This window comes from Eucyclogobius newberryi, unplaced genomic scaffold (genome assembly GCF_026437365.1).
Source record: "Eucyclogobius newberryi isolate DKJ021-1_F unplaced genomic scaffold, fEucNew1.0.hap1 SCAF_7, whole genome shotgun sequence".
NCBI classification, from domain to species: domain Eukaryota; kingdom Metazoa; phylum Chordata; class Actinopteri; order Gobiiformes; family Gobiidae; genus Eucyclogobius; species Eucyclogobius newberryi.
In genome coordinates this window covers 29,756,684-29,778,454 of record NW_027316389.1, presented here as the reverse complement: position 1 = coordinate 29,778,454, position 21,771 = coordinate 29,756,684, and the positions used below count along the sequence as shown (strand labels likewise).

General features: G+C 42.8%; 1 protein-coding gene across 3 annotated transcripts in view; it reads right to left on the bottom strand.

Moving 5' to 3' along the window:
- The window catches only part of cadps2 (Ca++-dependent secretion activator 2), a 286,229-nt gene that overhangs the window by 191,012 nt on the left and 73,446 nt on the right, over nt 1–21,771 (bottom strand). For all 3 annotated transcript variants that reach the window (XM_072434936.1, XM_072434937.1, XM_072434938.1), the window contains exon 2: nt 7,318–7,431. In XM_072434936.1, the coding sequence (XP_072291037.1) occupies nt 7,318–7,431 (114 nt within the window). The remainder of the gene's footprint in view (nt 1–7,317; nt 7,432–21,771) is intronic.

The window sequence follows — 21,771 nt, the reverse complement described above, 5'->3', positions numbered from 1 at the left end:
GAAGATGGATGATTGTCTGAGAGAGTAGAGCTGGGATAAGTGTGAAGAATTCTAAAACAGTTTGATCTGTTTTCAGTGTTTTTTTATACATTGGAGTTAATTAGTTTTGAAATGAAGCACTATCCTGGATACCCTGCATTTCTGGTAGAAAAAAAGAGACTAAGCGCATAGGATAGGTTAACGTGTTTTTCTAATTATTACTTTGATGTAAAACACTGATAATTTCATACCATCCCACCAAACAGTGGCAGTTTAATACACAGGGGTTTAGGGGTGGCCAATCAAAATTCACGTGCCGGTATGTTTTTACTTATAATTTTGCTACCTCAAATAATCTAGTTGTCGTCCCCCTGAAAAAATAAGCGCCAGTATGTGCAGTCTAGTTTTGGAACATAGTAGCATCTCACAAACACAATGCTGGTACATACAGATCTTTTAAAAATATGTTGAAATCATGGTTACTTGAGAATCAAACCTGTGATCAGTGCAAAATGTTGTGCCCTTGTAGAATGCAGTACATGTTTCACTCAGTAATCTGTTTCTATGTGGACTCTTAATCTTTTATCCTTTTTTTTTTTTTTTGCTAACCCTAAGTACATGTTTGCAGACGCTCCGAGTCACTACAAGAGATGAGATGTACTGTATATAATGTAAATGTATGTTTTATATACCGCTGGCATTTTACACCTTGTCTGGGACTACACTTGGAAACTATAGCCAATACTTCCCCATTTATAGAAATGTTGATTAATGTGTCAATAACAAAACTTGTTGAACTCCTCATTTGATGCAAAAATGTGTTAAAGTTCTTTGTGTTTTTATTTATTCTGTGTTTTTGTGAAGCACTGTGACTTCTGTCTGTGAAAGGTGCTATACAAATAAAATGTACTTACTTACTTGCTTACAATCAATTGAAATTTGTATTTCAAATTTCCCAAAAGGTTTTAAGTTATCACACAAATTAAAATTTAAATCTATGATGCGTCTTACAATCTACAACATCAACAGAAGTATCCCTGTTGAAAGAAAGAAAGAGAAACAATATAGTTCCAAAACTGTTCCAAAAAAAACAACACAAAAAATCCCTCATAGGAAATGCATTTACACTTCCAGAGGATTCCAATGCCATTTCAAACTTGTTATATCTGTGTGGGAAGCTGGTGTCTAGACAGGCACCACAATTCCAGTGTAATGAGGGCCTAGCGCTGGCCGTTTCACTGCTCATCCTACTGCATAAATACTGAGCAGGTGGCGGGTAAAGATGGGGGGAGGAAACCGCTCGATTTTTATTTATTTATTTATTTTATTTTTAATCTCTTTGGAGCTAAATGCAGAGGGACTCAACAAGTACTAGGGTATTCGTGAGGCAGCAGAAGGGGAAGGCCAAGCTAGAACGTTAAATAGAACTAATTGAATGGAAATAGAAAGCACTCCAATTTATCAACATTTTGTTATGTTACAGCCTGATTCGAAAATGGATTACATTCATTATTTGCCTCAAAAATCTAAAACTCTACAAACAATGACCCATAATTACAACGTAAAAGAAGACTGTTTGGATTCTTTGCAAATGTATTAAAAGCACTTGTGCATATTTATTCACAGCCTTTGCTCAATACTTTGTTGAAGCACCTTTAGCAATAATAACAGCCTCAAGTGTTTTTGAAGGTCGGCACACCTATTTATGGCCAGTTTCTCCCATTTCCCAACTTCTTTGCAAAACTTCCAAACCCCAATAAGTTTGGTTGGTGAGTGTCAGTTCAAAGTCATTTTCAGATCTCTCCAGTGATGTTCAATTGGGTTTGGGCTCAAGGACATTCACAGAGAGGTCCTGCAGCTAGTGTAGTCAAGACCGCACTATTTGAGACCAAGACCTACCCGAGCCACAGGGTCCCAAGACCAAGACAAGGCCGAGACCACAGGGTCCCAAGACCAAGACAAGGCCGAGACAAGGCCGAGACCACAGGGTCCCAAGACCAAAACAAGGCCGAGACCACAGGGTCCTAAGACCAAGACAAGGCCGAGACCACAGGGTCCCAAGACCAAGACAAGGCCGAGACCACAGGGTCCCAAGACCAAGACAAGGCCGAGACCACAGGGTCCCAAGACCAAGACAAGGCCGAGACCACAGGGTCCCAAGACCAAGACAAGGCCGAGACCACAGGGTCCCAAGACCAAGACAAGACCGAGACAAGACAGAGACCAAGACCAGGTCAAGACCAGTTTTTAAAACATACCTGTAACCCAGGACTAGACATTGCCCAAGAATAAACTTGCAGTCTACAGAACCCAAAAAATATGAACATGTAGTGTAAATTAATTACAAATATAATACAGTATGTATTATACAGTGGGTACGGAAAGTATTCAGACCCTTTTAAATATAAGTTAATTTTATTTCTCATTAATTAACCCCATCTTGACAGAAAAAAAAACAGAAACATTTAGAAATTTTGACAAATTTATTACAAAGCAAAAAGTGAAATATCACATGGTCATAAGTATTCCGAGCCTTTGCTGTGACGCTCATATTTAACTCACATGCTCCATTTCTCCTGATCCTCCATTACAGTCCGGCTGTGTTTAAATGAACTGATGGGACTTGATTAGGAAAGGCTCACACCTGTGTAGATAAGAACTACAGCTCACAGAGCATGTCATGAGGTCCACGGAACGGCCCAAGGAACTGCCCAAGGAACTGTCCAAGGAACTGTCCAAGGAACTGCCCAAGGAACTGCCCAAGGAACTGCCCAAGGAACTGCCCAAGGAACTGCCCAAGGAACTGCCCAAGGAACTCACCTAGGAACTGCCCAGGAAACTGTCCAAGGAGCTCAGAGACAGAACTGTGGCAAGGCACGCGTCTGCTCAAGGTTACAAAATCATTTCTACAGCATTCAAGGTTCCACAGTGGCCTCCATAATCCTTAAATGGATGAATTTTGGGACGACCAGAACTCTCCCTAGACCTGGCCGTCCAGCCAAACTGAGCCTTGGTGAGATCACTGCGGCTGAGCTCCAGAGTTGCAGTAGGGAGATGGGAGAAAGTTCCACAAAGTCAATCATCACTGCAGCCCTCCACCAGTCGGAGCTTTATGGCAGAGAGTGGCCCGACAGAAGCCTCTCCTCAGTGCAAGACATATGAAAGCCTGCATAGAGTTTGACAAAAAACACATGGAGGACTCCCAGTCTATGAGAAATAAGATTCTCTGTCTGATGAGACCAAGATTTAACTATTTGGTATTAATTCTAATACTTCACCTTCCCAAAACAATCCAAACAGTGAAACATGGTGGTGGCAGCATCATGCTATGGGGGTGTTCTTCAGCTGCAGGGACAGGACGACTGGTTGCAATTGAATGAAATATGAATGTAGCCAAGTACAGAGATATCCTGGAAGAAAACCTCTTCCATAGTGCTCACGATTTCAGACTGGGCTGGGGTGCTGAGTGTACTAAAATGTAAAGGGGTCTGAATACTTTCTGTACCTGCTGTATATATGGTGCTTCTCAAACTTTTTTCCGGTGTGCCTCTCTCCATAACGAGTTTGAGATGCGCAGGGGCAGCTACAAGGCACAGTTTAAATAGCCGCAAAGAGCTCAAGGGAGGGACAGCAGGGAACAGTTTTGATCCACATACGTATTCTACAAACCACAAGGAGCAAAATGTTATTTAGATGATGAAAATGTACCTCATATTCAATTAGAAACCGGGAAAAAGAGAGAATGAAACAAGACATGCAATGCGCTGAGATACAGAGCTGAAACCTTGGTGAGCCAAAGTGGTTCAACTACTTACAAATGTCTATATCATGTTTTCATGAATGCAACAGAAAGTGTCAATAGGGCCGACTCAAATAAATTGTCTGTTTGCTGTAACCCGACCCAACATTTTTCAAGTGGGTCAGTCGGTAGGTAAATTCTTATTTTTTTTTACTTTGAAGACAAAAAAAAAATATCCAAATCATTGCTATTTTTTGACTCGGAGTGACCACCAGGGGTCAGGCTTCAACAGTCAATGACGGAAAACATCTCGATCAACCCGATCGAGAGACTAAATCTCCAGATTTTAAGATATTTCAATCGACGTCGCCATGTTTGTTGTGATTACTCTGCATTCTGGGACAGAAACACGCCCAGCAAAGCGCAGGTCAAATTTAATATGAAGCGACACCATGACGCAGAACGACATGAGCGGTGGCAAAACCAGTGGACAGGGATAGGCAAACCAACAAAAAGTAAGGGAAATATAGGTTCACTCCTGCATGGTCTGTTCAATACAGAAGCATATGGAGGACCGAAAATGTTATCGTACATGCATGGTGCAATGCATTATTTGTCCCTTGGGATGAAAGAGAAGTTGACCAGAGCTATGAAATTATTCAACACAGCGCTTTTGAAAAGAACGGTCAGTGAGTCGGCGAAATATTAGAAAAATAAAAGAATTTGGCGTCATTTTGACCAAATGCTGTTTTTTTTATACCGGGTCGGTCGGGTTACGGCAAACAGACATATTCTTATGCTCATCCTAGTTTGCAGCCAGTAGTGTTTCTACAGTGTATCCATCTGTTCGGAAGAAGAGCAGGAGAAGAGCTCCGGGAGATACAGGAGCAGGGGCGGAGCAAGGAAATTCAGGGACTGTGGGGGCCCTCAAAATAAACTTGCTGATAATAAGTTGCTGATAATATTATTAGCATGGGGGTTGGGGGGCATGGGGGCACCACTGAGCAGTTCTACTTTGGGCACTCAAATGGCTAGCAGCGGCCCCGCTGTTACTGTAGTGAAACAGTTAAAATATATTTGACATAGGAGTAGGAAATAGACAAAAATGAAAATCTCAATTTCAAATGTTTTCAAATAAATAAGTTGAGATTTAATCATCAGACAACTGTGAAATGTCTTTAAAATTAATCACAAAAGCGCAGAGCAAATATCACCTTATACATTTATTTATAACATTATAGCATTTTAACTATGTTTTACAGCTTGTTTTGTAGCATTTTTTACTATAAACGATATAGTTGATATTTAGTTTTAGCATATCTTCAAAAAAACATTCACGATATGATCTACACTTTGAAATACTGCCCACCCTTAGTTCCATTGTGTTCAGATTTTACAATATTTATCATAACAAAAATCCTCAAATCTAATAAAGTGTGTCAAAATTAATCAGTTTGTTTGACATGATTTCTTTTTAATAATATAACAGGAAGAATGTGCTGTAATTTCTATAGAATAAGTCAAGTTTTTTGTAATATCAAAAAATTAAGTGTTTTTATTTTTTAATTGGGGTAACTTCATGATACAATTGTTATAACAAACTTTAAAAGGAAATTGGATTAAGACAATTGCTCTCTCACTGACACAGAGGGTTGCGTCAATTTCTCTTGTTGGCCCAAGTCATTCTTTTTGAGAGTGAAGTTATGAAAAGTATGAAAAACCTAGTTCTTCTTTTCCCGTTATTAATACTGTAAAAATCTGGTATAGCATCTTTTAAAACCTTTACAAAAACATGTGTTTAATTTAAATGCACTTCTCAATAATACTCAACAAACTCATTATAATAAAGTATAATTTGTCAGGGGAAATATTTTTGAAATTTGATAACTGCACGAAGATGGAGGGTGCCGTTCATTAGTTGTCTTGTTTTTAATTACTTTATTGACCCTGCCAAGAAGAAGAGTGGGTGGAGGAACTCGAGAAAACATGTTAAAGCGTTGAATAATGGAGTAGTAGATATAACATTTGTTTGATAATGGTCAAAACTACATCGATAATGACTGAATAGGGTTTGGACTAAAATAGAATGGACTTGAGTCTTCAGATACATTTTCATGATGTTACAGTTCCAACTTGCAGCAAAATCCACGTTAAGCAGGACATTGTATAAACTTCCCACAATGCATCCAAGACAAGATGATGAGTAACATGGCAATCACAGTATTTGATTCAGTTTTGTTTAATATAATGAAAAGTCAGCTATAGAGCTTATTTACTGAACTAACTTGACTTGTAGACCTCTGCTTGAACACATTTGATTTGTCTGTGACTGTAGCTAAAGTGAAATGGAGTGTGTTTATTTGTGTGCAGTGTTTTTAAGTGACAGTGAGTTTAAAGCAGGTGAAACAGTAACAGCAGCACATCAGCTGTATGCTAGCATCGCTTCATGCTATTAGCTCCAGGACAAACTTACAGAGGACAAGAAGCCCACACACCTCTGTCCTCTGTCTTTTAGAGCACTTTGCACTGAAGCTGCCTTTCATATGAACAAAGCGGTTTGCAGAGAACTCCAAAAGGTTTTGAAAGAAGCCAACGCAGCGTTGGTAAAAGTTATGTACCGACAACTTCTCTAAAATCTACAATGTGAACAAAAAAAAGCCTTAGATAAGTCCTGCATAGACAGCTTCCTGTGGGTCTTAGACAGAAAGCAGGCACTACACACATCAGCATCAGCCTGTCCCCTCTGAGAGGAGGAGGGAGTGAGGCAGCAGCAGTGAAGACGCTTTCATTCAATATAAATGGTCACATCTCGATTATGCATTTTTGTAATTGTAATTCAATTAACTGCAGCCCCCTATTTTAACCTAAAAAGAAAGAACTAGTCCCCGACTGTGTGGAGAGAAAGGACTGTTGTTCTGGCTGTTTCCCCCTAATTCACTGTATTAAAAACAGCAATCAGACAATTTCATTGAAATATTCACCTTTTTCCAGAAGCCTGTCTGAGCGCCGCCATACGACCTAATCCTTCTTCTGGTTGTTTTAGTTAACATAGAGCTGCCGACCTCCAGAGAAAATAAAGTTCTACACAGACAAAAAAAACATTTTTGGGCGTCCTCCATTTAAGAGTTCCCACTTGACCGAAGTGCCACCGTGTTCACATGTTTTCACCAAGATGGAAAATCAAATAAAAAAATAAATATTCATCAATATGGGGAGGAAAAATGTGATTTATTCTTTTCTTTTACCACCACTTCAAATTTAAGCATATTTTAACCTGGTTGGATGAATTTTGAATGAAAAAAAAAGTTTTCCTCAATAATAGTAATATTACAATAAATCCTTTGGCAGCCTTCTACCCAGTGAAATGTCTGTATATAGCAGTGTGAAGCGAGCGACTATAAAGCCCTTATGAAATGTTGGAAAGAGCCATCAGGAGGAGCCATCAGGAGTCTGCAGACAGGAGACGCTCTAAAGGCCCAGTATTTCCCCGGGGCTCCTCCTCATCCTGCGACACACCACTCTCACTAAGAACGGTGGTCTGATCCCCCAAATGGTGAGAAGGGCTCAGCCGGGGGTTTAAAATGGAGCCGTGGATGTACCTCGTAGTAGCTCTTGACAGCGTTACAGAACGCCTCATCAGCCACGATCTGCGTCTCCCCGTTGAGAAAAGACGAGAATCGTTCCTTCACGGCCTGGAGTTGCTGCTTGTTCACCTGCAAAACACAAAAGGAGAAAATAGTGATGCGTCGTATTTCAGATAAACCAGACACAACAACATATTCAAACAGTGGCGTGTGGCAGGTTAATCTGGGAAAGTAAAGATTTTTTAACAGAGCTTTTCCAGTTCCACCACTGATGTTTTAGTTCGTACTTGCCAAAAAACAGTGCAAAGCCCAAAGTCAACCAATGTTCCCAACACATGAATGAGCACAATATAAAACAACAGAACCATAAACAAATTAAAAAAGTGACTCAATTAAATTGAGTCACTTTTTTAACCTGCCTTTTTTGGTGCAGAGGGAGCTCATTCCGGAGTTCTGGGGCAGCAACGGAAAAAGCTTTGTTTTCAGACAAAACAGCTGATCGTTTTCAGAAAAGGCGGTGGTCTTGGTCCAGACCCATGTCCTGAGAGAGAGACGGAATCCAACACGTTTTTAATTCATAAATAGTAGGGATCTTTGCAGCCAAGACTACAAGCTTCATGAACTTGCAAACTGTTAAATAGTAATTCACTGAGTATGACTAAGACATTGTAAGGACAATGTAAAATAAAAAATGGACAATATTCCCTGATTGCACAGAAACGGTGCAGAGGTTCAACAGGTGCAGGTGGCAGACACATACATGAATCATGAATCACAGCTGCAATTAAACTGTGGAGCCATTGTTTCTGAGACCGAGACTGGTCATTTCCTCATGTCATGTGTAGTATAAAACACTCTTTATAAAGTTACTGTGTAACTTTTAGTTAAAGGTGGAATGGACGATTTTTTTTGGCCCAAATCTGAGTCTTATTTCCTCGCTGCGTGGACTGCCGATTATTCCTGCCACGTATCAATCATAAAACGCACCTACCGCTCACGTGCTGCTCGTCCCCAGGAGAGCAGCACGTTTCTGCGTGTCTAAGCGCATTGATCTATCATAATATAGTTCCCTCAGTATACAGGACAAAATGAATACGGAGAAAGACTGTTTAAGCTGGTTCAGAAGAAGACGGAAATCTCCGGGAGATGAGAGATGCGATGCGATTCGTCGCGCTAATAAACAAACGCACGTGTGTATCAGTCCAGTTCGGTTTTCGCAGGTCCGACCTTGGCCGTATCGGCCAAGAATTTTGGAATCGGTGCATCGCTACAAAAAACCTATTGCGTCCAAACTAAAGTAAGCCTTAATTGGCTCGAGCCATTCCATGGAATCTTTGTTCTTGCCAGGTTTCTTCATATTATTATTATTCATGGTAATTTTGCCACAACTCTGGCATTTTTGACCCCCTGAACATTGATGAATGTCACACATGGAGTCATAGGTCACATGGGACATAGACGTGATTGGCTCGGCCCGAACTCAAATACAATGAAGGTTGCGAGAACGCCCGTCACAACAGTGTCAACTAGTTAAAAAAATAAAAACATGAAACTTAATCTTTGGCCTAGGCACATGAAACTTGGGACAGTGATAGAACTACCTTTGACGGGTAAAACGCACCTGGCAGCATTGCTCTATGATAAACAGGAATTCAGCCATGTTGAATCAAAGTGGCACCACCACGTTTGACTTTTTTTTTTCAAAATCGTACTTCCTAGGTTTTTTGTCCGATCGAGCTCAAAACAACACTTTTTGCATCTAAAGACAGATTTCCGTTTTTGACGTCGGCGGGCTCGCAAAACAACTTATTAAAAAACTCTTGCCTTATGTTTAATAATATCAATATTGTGGTAGCCATATTGCAATAATTTCCAATATCGTGCAGCCTTAGTGTAAACGCCTTCAGCTTCAGTGCGTCTCTATTTCCATTTGTTCATTTGTTTGTTCTTTCAACTTTGGACCAATACCAATTGAAGAAAAATGTCCACCAATAGCGATATTTGCACTGTCATATGGTCCAAATAAATAAACACTTTCTCTAAACTTCAGCAGTACAGTCAGAAGTCACAGTCCATCTCGGCGTGTCTTTCCAAACCCTGTCTGAGCTGTCAGATCAAAGCGGATGTTATTTCTCCGTCCGATAGCATCACGAGCAGCAGCTGTCAGTGGACGTGCCCTGCTTGACCTCATGAACACACTGTGGAGCGATAAGAGGAGAGGAAATATCCAGGATGCTAGATATGGCTGTGGTAAATGATTATAAATATTATTACACAAACAATGAATGACTTAACATCCTTATTGTGTCACATCCCTGTTGGGTAAGAGTTGTTTTGCTTGTCTCCGTTGACATACTGTACGTGGGTTTGCTTTGCCTACAATGGGTACATTTACAAGACTAGAAAAACAAACTTGAATAATCAGATAATCCAGTAATTAGATCAGATTGTTACCGTTTGCACAAGATAAATCTAATAATCCAACACACCAAATGACAGTTTTGTCAGATAATGTAGAAACAATTCTATTTGGACGATAAAGTACATATTTGGCATTTTCTCAATCAATTGTCTATGTTAACTTTTTGCATAATTTTGCTTATCAAAACCTGCACAGATGTGAACAATCAGAACTAAATCAGATTACTTAAATTACCCATCAGATGGAACCATTTACATGACATATCAATAATCTGATAACTCCAGAAATCAGATACTGGTCAGAGTGTGCATGTTAACATAGCCAGGGTTCCATCTCCATGGAGACAAGCAAGTGGCGCCACCAGACCAAGTTACAGGTCAGATCTGTGGAGAGGTGATCCCGCTCACAGAAAGAATTTCCCCAATCTGCCATCAATTTGATCACAATTTATTTTTTTGATAGGGTTTTGAAAGTTATTGAATCGAGTTGATAGACTTTTAATATCCTTTATAAAGCGTTTATATGCGTTTAAATGCTTTAAAAAGGCTATTAAAAGTCCATCAACTCAATGAGACTTAAATAATGATCAAGAAATAGTGGAAAAGAGTTATTCAGGCTTATTTCTTATTAATGCCCTAACCCTAAATCCTAACCCAACCCTTAAAGATAATGTATAAATAAAGGACTGCATGTTTAGTAGCCTTAAAGGGGACATATTATGCTAAATCAACTGTAATAATATTTTAACCTTGTTACAACAGTGTTTCCTCGTGCATGTTTGCGTAATCCTGGATTGTTCTGCAACTGAGGCTTGTGTGCTCCAGAATAAAACTATTTCCCCCCCTGCTCACTTCCTTGTACTTTGTTGTGATTATTTGACTAAATTAAAGACTGATAGATTAAAATTAGCTCCTTGAAATGTCACTATGAAGACATATCAGGCTTATCAGTTCTGCAGTCTGCAAGTCACTGGACCTACTGTACTTCGTTTTAGATTGATAATGGGGTTTACAATTCACACAATCTAAAATGATGATTTATAATCTATATGTTACACTTCAAAGCTAAGTACTTAGAATTTTGTTCATTTTGATTTCAGTTTTTGCTCATGCTTTACTAAAGCTAATTAAGATGTTGGGGTAAATACATGGATACAAAAACTTGACTAATTAAAAATAAAAATGAGAGTTGAGCCATGTCAAGGTAACGAGCAAACAATTGCTTTCGAAATGCCATATTTACTATCTCCGAATTGCCACAGAAAAAGAACCCTGGCTCAAACATGTTTCCCACAGAGGAGTAAAATGATTCTCGTAAATGTCACTGGCCTGGTTTACCCCGCCCGGTGGAGCACGGTCGACAAAATTGTGTTGCATGAGAATTTTAAGTTTTCATGAGTGACCAGAGCGCACTGGCTCAATGCGTACGAGGGAAATTAAGCCATTATTCTTTCGCTTGTTGCGACAGTGTCAGCCGCCAAACACATTTGCGGAGTCAAAGTGCCAATTTCCAGCTATCTGCAGCCGACAGCTTTTTGTGTGGGCTATTCCTCCGCCGCTGCCTTTGAATGCCTTGAAAATGACATCAGCACCAGAAAGCAGCTTGAATTAATATTACACACAAAGCCATGACAGTCCAAAGTGAGTCATCACTGAAAAACAGGTGGCTGAAATGTGTATTGTGGTTCATTATAGATAAGGCACAGCAGTGGGGCACAAAGCTAGATGTGTTGGGGAAGTGAGATTTTAAAAGGGAAAAACAGCTTCTCGTTTTGTATGCTGGTAGTGAGGAGGTATATGTTAAAATATACATTGTTAGTGTTAGGATTAATACTATTCATGAGGGAGTTAGAAAAGGCATCACAATTTAAGAATGATTCATGATTATTGACCTCATAATCAGACATTTTCTTTCATTAACGTTCTGTAAATCCCCATCCCTCTTTGTACGATGCACTTGTACAGTGCCCTGAATAATCATATTTATCGATTACTGAATAATCTTGAAATCCCTGATGAGCCAAAGACAGGGCGATATGGGAAAAATGTATAAATTATACGTCTTTAAATAAATGACTGGTGTTTGATATGGGCTGATTTTAGAATGGATAATCTAAACCTCTAAACCTTTCCTCCCAAATCATTTGCCTGACCAGCCATTCCAAACACGTTTTGGCAAACTACTTATCAAAACTGTGTAAGGGTCTGGGGCTCGACCGCTGTGGTTCAATTTCTAGGGCGGAGTTTAGAGAGCAGAGTCAGAACCAATCACATAACCCCAGAAGTGACGCAAAAAACGCAAAAACAGAAATTACGTAGCCCACGTCAACAAGACGTGTTCCGCGTTATCCGTCCCCGAACGCAGAAAATGTCTCCTGAATCGCGATGACACCCTTCGCATAACCGCTTCTAACGCACGTTCATCACGGCGAGTAGAGCGGACTTTCCTGATTGTTCAAACCGAAGCGAGAGCAGAAGTAAACACTCGGTCACGGGCCGGATCACGAGCCGGGTCACGAGTCGGGTCACGAGCCGGGTCCGCCATCTTCAATGTTTTGGAACAGGAGTGGAAAAGCGCTACTTCCGTATCTCAGTGTGACGCGTTAAAACCTTGGATAGGTAAATTGATTACCGACGATTTCATTGGCTCTGACTCCGATTCCAGACCCTTACGCATTGGAACAGAATGTGGGCGGGGCTGGCGAGTCAGGCAACCAAATCATGGAGATTTCATGGTCATTTTTTGTCATATTGCCCATCCTAAATGAATGAATGAACAAAGGTCTAACCCAAGTAACAAGCCAGTGAACTCATGTACCATGTATTAGGCGGGTTACCAGTGTTTCCCATATGTTCTGCTGAAAGTATGGTGGAAAAGATGAACCCATTTCTATTTTATACCAATGTTGAATTATAAATGTTACTTATTGCCTCTATTGCCTATGACTCTATACTATGGGGGACAAAATTAGACTATGGGGGCCACCATTGTTTCTTTTATAAATGGAAAACAATGGGGTTATATTATTATATTTCCAAACATTCTCATGTTTGGAAATAATTCTGTTAGAACTTTTATAACACAATGTCAGAGTGCAAATTATTCACAGGGAAATACTAGTTGTTGGAGAAAATGTGAATTTCAAGTGGTTCATCACTCCAATATGTTTAGGGACTGTCATTTTGGCCATATTTTATTTTTCATAAATATTGAGTTAAGATTAGGCACTGAGGCACTTCAAACTCTTCAACCCAGACACTCCATTTGACTTTAAAACTATGTACCGTATTTTCCGGACTATAGTTGCACCGGAGTATAAGTCGCACTAGCCAAAACTGCATAATAGAGAAGAAAAAAACATATAAAAGTTGCACTGGAGTATGAAATGCGTTTGCAAGTGGGAAAATAACAAATAATGTCACATATAAGTTGCTCCGGAGTATGTGTATATAAGTATAAATATAAGTTGCACCCCGGCCAAAACTATGAAAAAAGGTACAACTTATAGTCCGGAAAAACGGTATCTCCCTTACTTCCAGGATGATGGCAGTGTGTTAGGCTGCGGTTGATTCTGTTGATTTATCCATTTTTATTCACCTGGGAGCCGACATATGAGCCTGGACACTTATTTCTTGAACATGAAACCGAAGAACAACAACGGCACTGAGATACGGGCTAGCTATGCTCCAACTGAACAAGCAGACCCTGCATTAGCGCTGGCCCCTGGCTCCTCCCACTCTAGCACAGGCGCAGGAAGCTCTGTAATGTTGGATTTGTGTGCCGTCTGTGTTGATCAGGGGAGAGGATGGGAAACTCCAGATTGAAGTATATAGAAAACACACACACACAAGGTTCAGAACCTGCTCTTTGGCTCTAACCACCCACTTCAGCACAAGCTGGGGGTGATCAGGACATTACAACACAGAGCCCAAGAGGTGCCCACCAGCTCAGAAAGTAAGAGGAAAAACAACTCTGGAATGCTCTCTCAGCCTGTGGTTTCCCCGCTTGGGCTCTTAACAAAGATAAAAAAGCACACACAAAAAAGGACAAAATGGAAACAGAACAAGATAAAGGTCTCTATCCCTTATGTCTCTGGAATTTCTGAAAAACTACAAAAAATCTGTTTCTTTTAAACCAGATAACACTTTAAGACAAACACTGGATGCTTTCACAAAAATAGAGCAATGTAGTTTATTCTATCCAATGCAGTGAAGAAAGTTGTCCAAAGCGGTACATAGGTGAGACTAAACAACCACTGCACAAGAGGCTTTATCAGCACAGAAGGCATGCAAATATAGCATTACAGAGCGCTGTGCATCTTCATCTTAAAGCCTCAAAACTCCTTTGAGGACAGTGAGGTGAAGATTCTCAGCAAGAGAAGAGATGGTTTGAAAGAGGAGTTAAGGAGGCAATTAAGGTTTAATTTTCAATCTTCCGGCCGTGTACAGCAGCATTTCGAAGCTATGGGGTGGCATCAGCCCTGGCCTTTCGGGTACTTATCAGCGATGAGAGAATTGTAGCCAGGTAACAAAAGGATGTCAATGGCCCATTACAGGGCTGTTAGGTAAACAATGGATACTGGTTTAAGGTGAAACTCATGGTGTAAACAAAAACAAAAACAGGACAGGCTATCATCAGGGCGTTCCACCTGGTGGGCAAGGCTTACTCAGAGTAGGATAAGTATCCGGGTTCTAAAACTAGATCTGCAGATTGAAAATGACTCTTGTCAGTCACAATTTACAGAACAAAGCCGTTAACATGCCGAAAACAAGAATGATCAAATGCTACAGGAAGTTAAAAAGATAAGAAGTGAGATTAATTACATCACAGGAAAACAAATTTAAACATTTATTTATTTTAACAAAGATATTATGAAATTCAAATTATTGGCTTGGAAACCAAAATTTATAGACATTTTTTTACGAGATTGCCAGAATAATGTAATTTTGACCAAACAAGACCAAATACAATCATTGTTTAAATCCTTCTACAAAAAAACTTTTCACCAAACTATCAGGAAACAAAGAAGAAGAAATACAATCTTTTCTGGAAACTCAATTTAACTGCCATGACCGAAGAGCAACTGAAATTCAAGATACTGATCATCTCCGAAGTGACGGGTTTACCTCAGGTGGCTCCTCTGCTTTTACCAACTTTTAACTGGGCCCTTGAAAAAACTCAGATCCCTATGAGTTGGAAGGAAGCCCTCATATCCTTAATCCCTAAAAAGGGGAAGGATCAATTTGACTGTGCCTCATGCAGACCAATCTCAATTCTGAATGTGGACTATTCTGTATAAACCTCAATTATGTCCAAAAGAATGGAACACACACAAGAATGGAACACACACTGACGAACACAAAACAACAAAAGACGATCCTTATAGAGATGCACCGATTCCAAAATTCTTGGCCGATACCGATTTCCGGTTTTTAAGTCTGACCTGCCAAAACCGATTTTTCCCGATACCGATTTTCTATCTAGCCACTGATTTTCCCACAAACTACCCAGTATTATATATATGGAAAAAGGTGCATGTATACAGGACACACGATTTATAATATAAAATGTAATTTATTTTGTGGAAAAATAGAAAAATAAATAACTATATATATATATATATATATATATATATATATATATATATATATATATATATACTATATGGCCTGGAGAAGAGTGGGGGACGCAGGAAAAAGGAGTCCTTTTCTCCTGCAGAAGATGCAGCTCCAATGGTTCCAGATTGAAATAAAATGAACTATTTTCATATAGTAATTTATACATTTGTAATTTTACACATCCTTTTGAATGAGCTGGAACCTTCTGCAGGAGAGGAAGCAGATGGAACATGAGGAGGGTCAGTCCCAGAGCGCTGCCAGCACCTCCCTCTCAAAGCTGGAGGACTCTGGCTCCAGGATCTCTTCCTTGTGGGCCTACAAAAAAACACACATTGCAATTTAGATGACACAGGCTAAAAAACAAACTGTAATCCAAACAAATGCTTTTACACACCTGTGGGTGCAGCAGAAGGGACAGCATCCCCTGAAGGAGCAGGAGCAGCAGGGGCAGGAGCAGCAGGGGCAGCAGCAGGAGCAACAGGAGCAGGAACAACAGGGAGGGCTGAAGGCAAATCCAGATCTTAATGAACATTGTACAGCAGTTATATTTTAGCCCAGTACATTTACTGCAATATTATTCAAACTTTTACTATTATAATACAGTATATTAAATGAGGCACATATATTTTGCCAATATCATTTTCCAGTTTCATCAGCTCTTTGATAACATCACACACTCACTAGAAGCACAATCAGCCGTGCACTATAGATTCTAGAGCACTATAGATTCTAGTGCACTATAGATTCTAGTGCACAGCTGATGTGTGAACATTTCTTTGAGGCTGTGGGACAGTTAAATAGTCCTGACATTAGATTGTAGTCACTCATTTCGCTGTTCGAGTCAGTAATTTAAGTTTTGTATCTACGCAATGTATGTCTCAAATGCATCAAAGTATTTTTAAAGTCTCATTTCAGGAGGATGAGATCTCTTGTTAGCATTAGCTCGTAGCTTAGCTCTCTGCTAGTTAAGCAGAACAACAACTCTTCTGACAGCCCTGCTGCTGCTTCTTCTGGCTCCTTCATGTGTCCCGACTCTTCTGCAGATTCCTCTGAATAAACACATGAACTTGTCAAACACAAACCAGCGCAAATTATTTTGACCGCATCAACTATCAACACGTAGATTTTAATCGTCTCAAAGTTGTAATAACTTACCCCACAGTCCAGTCTCCTCTGATCCTCCTCCAGGCTCGCTCCTTCTTGTATTCCACAAAAGTTGAACAAATCTGAACTTTTCTGCGACGAACAATTTTAACACCTTGAAGCTTATGCGCCTGTCATAGCTTTTGTCTAGAGAGGAAAACGGCAAAACGCACCCTCCGCGCCGCGCGCCGCGGCGAAAAAGCAGGAATCACGCCGCGGGAAACACAGGAGGTGTTCGACACACGTTTACATAGAGTTTAATGTAAACTGGACACTTTGGCCGCCGCGCTCTGAAAGAGTCTTGTTAGTTTTTAGCTGTTTTGCTCTGGGCGCGTTGAGCTGCTACGCACCGCGCATGCGGGTCAGTTTGGATCGGCCGAAAACCGGCAATTACGACATGGACCGGCCGGTCACCGATTCTGGCCGATTCAGCATAAAACCGTTTTTTTTAATCGGCGGCCGATTGACACGTAATGAATCATACAAAAACAACTAAACAATGCCGTTATAATTAGTTTGGATGCTGAGAATGCTTTTGATACCGTTAGCTGGCCTTATTTATTTTAAGTGCTGAGCAAAATTAAAATAGATGATTTCATAATTTAAAAAAAATATTGGGGCTCTTCACAATAGCTCAACATACAAAAATTAACGGTCACTTGACAGACTCAGACTTTGGAGAGAGGGGTAAGGCAGGGTTGTGCTTGGTCCCCCCTTTGAACATGGGACCATTGGCCAAATATATAAGACAATCAGACACAATTCATGGTGTCTCACTTGACAAAACATAAAATTAAGATAATATAATATATTGGATGTCTTAATATATTGGACCCAACCATAAATGCCCTTACCCAATGTGATGCATTTCCTTCATGATATTGGTCAGATGTCTGGATAAAAAAAATGAAATGATCTCTTACTGGCGACCCCTCTGACCTTTAGAAAGAAGGTATAGTCCTCCATAAGAACTATCAACAATCTAAAAAAAAAACTGTACTCTTCTTTTCTCCACTATAAAGAAATATCTTGAAAATGGACTCCATACTTAAGTCTGCCAAAGGATGAAAACTATAAAAATGTAGGTTTTGCCCAGATTTCTGACCTGAGATTCAAGGTCTAAAAGGTACACTTTTTTTTTTTTTTTTTACCAGATTGTAAAAGATAATCATAATCGAAGCTTTGATATTTTGAAATAATCCGTTGGCTTTGAGAAACAGGACGTTTATAGGTATTTACAAATAAGGAGTTATTATAACCAAGAAAATAAACAAAGTAATGACCATAACAACCATCTGACTTAAAAGTTCATCAAGGTTTATAAATCACAACTTTCAAGGGGAATAATATCTAAAATAATATCAATGAATAGCAAATCGGAACAACTATTCTACTAAATATATCATAAACAAATGGGAAAGCGATGTAACTTAGTCTCGACAGACGAGGAGTGAGAAAGTGAGTATATCCCAGTGGAAGACCACAAAATCACATGTGGAGGGAATTTTGATGGAAAGATTTGTCAAATCTTGTGCCCATTATTCACAAGAAAATGCTGAGTGTTGGAGAAACTGTGGCAGCCAGGAGACACCACCATCATCATCTGTTTTGGGACTGTCCTATTGCACGAAAATATTGGACTGAAATTAATAATGCACTGCAGACTGTTTTTAATATTGCCTTCCCTTTCACTTTTAGAACTATGTATTTCAGCCTTAAAACTCTTGCAATGGAGACAATTATTACCTTTGGAACATAATTTTGGCCGCAGGAAGAAAGGCCATCACAAAGAAATGGCTGACACAAACATCACCAACGATCAAGGACTGGACTGACATTGTAACGGACATCAGCCAAATGGGAAAAAATTACAATCTGACTTAATTTGGAAATGGACAAATTTGACCAAATTTGTACTTAAATGGAATTTTTTATTTTGATTTGATTGTGCCATGACCACAATCAAATCAAAATAAAAAAAAAATTTAAAAAAAAATGTGCCATGACCCCTCTCCTTGAACCGACACCTTAACGTGGTGGAGGGGTTTGAGTGCCCGAATGATCCCGGGAGCTATGTTGTCGGGGGCTTCATGCCCCTGGTAGGGTCTCCCAAGGCAAACAGGTCCTAGGTGACGGGTCAGACAAAGATCGGTTCAGAAGCCTCTTATGACGACGACACGAACAAGGCCGTTTACGTCGCCCGGATCGGCGTCACCGGGGCCCCATCCTGGAGCCAGGCCTGGGATGGGTGCTCCATGGCGAGCGCCTGGTGGCCGGGTCTTACCCCACGGGGCCCGGCCGGGCACAGCCCGAAAGAGCGACGTGGGGCCGCCCTCCCGTGGGCCCACCACCCGCAGGAGGATCCATAAGGGGCCGGTGCAGAGAGATCTGGGCGGCAGTCGACGGCAGGGGCCTCGGCGACCAGATCTCCAGACACAGAGACTAACTCTGGGGACATGGAATGTCACCTCGCTGGGGGGGAAAGAGCCTGAGCTTGTGCGGGAGGTTGAGCGATACCGACTAGATATAGTCGGCCTCACCTCCACGCACAGTTTGGGCTCTGGAACCCATCTCCTCGAGAGGGGCTGGACACTCCACTTCTCTGGTGTTGCCCGCGGGGAGAGGCGGCGGGCTGGTGTGGGCTTGCTGATAGCCCCTCAGCTCAGCCGCCACGTGTTGGAGTTTACCCCGGTGAACGAGAGGGTCGCGTCCCTCCGCCTTCGGGTGGGGGACAGGTCTCTCACTGTTGTGGCGGCCTACGGGCCGAACAGCAGTGCAGAGTACCCGGCCTTCTTGGAGTCATTGGGAGGGGTACTGGACAGTGCACCGACCGGGGACTCCGTTGTTCTACTGGGGGACTTCAACGCCCACGTGGGCAATGACAGTGACACCTGGAGAGGGGTGATCGGGAAGAACGGCTTCCCCGATCTGAACCCGAGCGGTGTTCAGTTATTGGACTTCTGTGCTAGCCACGGATTGTCCATAACGAACACCATGTTCAAGCACAAGGGTGTCCATCAGTGCACATGGCACCAGGACACCCTAGGCCGGAGGTCAATGATCGACTTTGTTGTCGTGTCATCAGACCTCCGGCCGCGTGTCTTGGACACTCGGGTGAAGAGAGGGGCAGAGTTGTCAACCGATCACCACCTGGTGGTGAGTTGGATCCGCTGGCAGAGGAGGAAGCCGGACAGACTTGGCAGACCCAAGCGCATTGTGAGGGTCTGTTGGGAACGTCTAGTGGAGCCCTCTGTCAGTAGGGTATTCAACTCGCACCTCCGGGAGAGCTTCTCCCATGTCCCGGGGGAAGTTGGGGACATTGAGTCCGAGTGGACCATGTTCTCCGCCTCCATTGTTGATGCGGCTGCTCGGAGCTGTGGTCGCAAGGTCTCCGGTGCCTGTCGTGGCGGCAACCCCCGAACCCGGTGGTGGACACCGGAAGTAAGGAATGCCGTCAGACTGAAGAAGGAGGCCTATCAGGCCACTCTGGCTTGTAGGTCTCCGGAGGTCATCGACGGGTATCGGCAGGCCAAGCGAGCCGCGGCTCGTGCTGTCGCAGAGGCAAAAACCCGGGCCTGGGAGGAGTTTCGGGGAGGCCATGGAGGAGGACTATCGGTCGGCACCAAAGAAATTCTGGCAAACCGTCCGGCGCCTCAGGAGGGGGAAGCAGTGTCTCACCAACACCGTTTACGGTGCGGGTGGAGGCCTGCTGACCTCAACTGGGGATGTCGTCGGACGGTGGAAGGAATACTTTGAGGATCTCCTTAATCCCTCAGTCACGTCTTCCGAAGAGGAAGTGGAGACCGGGGACTCGGTGGCTGGCTCATCCATCACCCAAGCTGAAGTCACTGAGGTTGTTCGCAAACTCCTCGGTGGCAGGGCTCCGGGGGTGGATGAGATCCGCCCTGAGTACCTAAAGTATCTGGATGTTGTAGGACTGTCTTGGTTGACACGTCTCTGCAACATCGCGTGGCGTTCGGGGACCGTGCCTCTGGACTGGCAGACCGGGGTGGTGGTCCCTCTGTTCAAGAAGGGGGACCGGAGGGTGTGTTCCAACTACAGAGGGATCACACTCCTCAGCCTCCCGGGTAAGGTCTATTCCAAGGTACTGGAGAGGAGAATCCGACCGATAGTCGAACCTCGGATTCAGGAGGAGCAGAGTGGTTTTCGTCCCGGTCGTGGAACACTGGACCAGCTCTATACCCTACATCGGGTGCTCGAGGGTTCATGGAAGTTTGCCCAACCAGTCCATATGTGTTTTGTGGATCTGGAGAAGGCTTTCGACCGTGTCCCTCGGGGTGTCCTTTGGGGGGTGCTCCGGGAGTACGGGGTCCGGGGCCCTTTGCTCAGGGCTGTCCGGTCCCTGTATGACCGGAGCAGGAGCTGTGTTCGCATTGCCGGCAGTAAGTCAGACCTGTTCCCAGTGCATGTTGGACTCCGCCAGGGCTGCCCTTTGTCACCGGTTCTGTTCATAATTTTTATGGACAGAATTTCTAGGCGCAGTCAGGGGTCGGAGGGTGTCCGGTTTGGGGACCACAGGATCTCATCTCTGCTGTTTGCAGACGATGTTGTCCTGATGGCTCCATCAAACCCGGACCTGCAACATGCACTGGGACGGTTTGCAGCTGAGTGTGAAGCGGCTGGGATGAGAATCAGCACCTCCAAATCCGAGGCCATGGTTCTCGACCGGAAAAAGGTGGCTTGCCCTCTCCAGGTGGGTGGGGTGTCCTTGCCCCAAGTGGAGGAGTTCAAGTATCTCGGGGTCTTGTTCACGAGTGAGGGAAGGATGGAGCGTGAGATCGACAGGCGGATCGGTGCAGCGGCTGCAGTGATGCAGTCGCTGCATCGGACCGTTGTGGTAAAGGGGGAGCTGAGCCGAAAGGCAAAGCTCTCTATTTACCGGTCGGTCTACGTTCCTACCCTCACCTATGGTCATGAGCTTTAGGTAGTTGACCGAAAGAACAAGATCGCGGATACAAGCGGTCGAAATGAGTTTCCTCCGCCGTGTGGCTGGGCGCTCCCTTAGAGATAAGGTGAGGAGCTCGGCCACACGGGGGGAGCTCGGAGTAGAGCCGCTGCTCCTCCACGTCGAGAGGAGCCAGCTGAGGTGGCTCGGGCATCTGTTTCGGATGTCTCCTGGGCGCCTCCCTCGGGAGGTGTTTCAGGCATGTCCCACCGGGAAGAGGCCCCGGGGAAGACCCAGGACACGCTGGAGAGACTATGTCTCTCGGCTGGCCTGGGAACGCCTCGGGATCCCCCCGGAGGAGTTAGAGGAAGTGTCTGGGG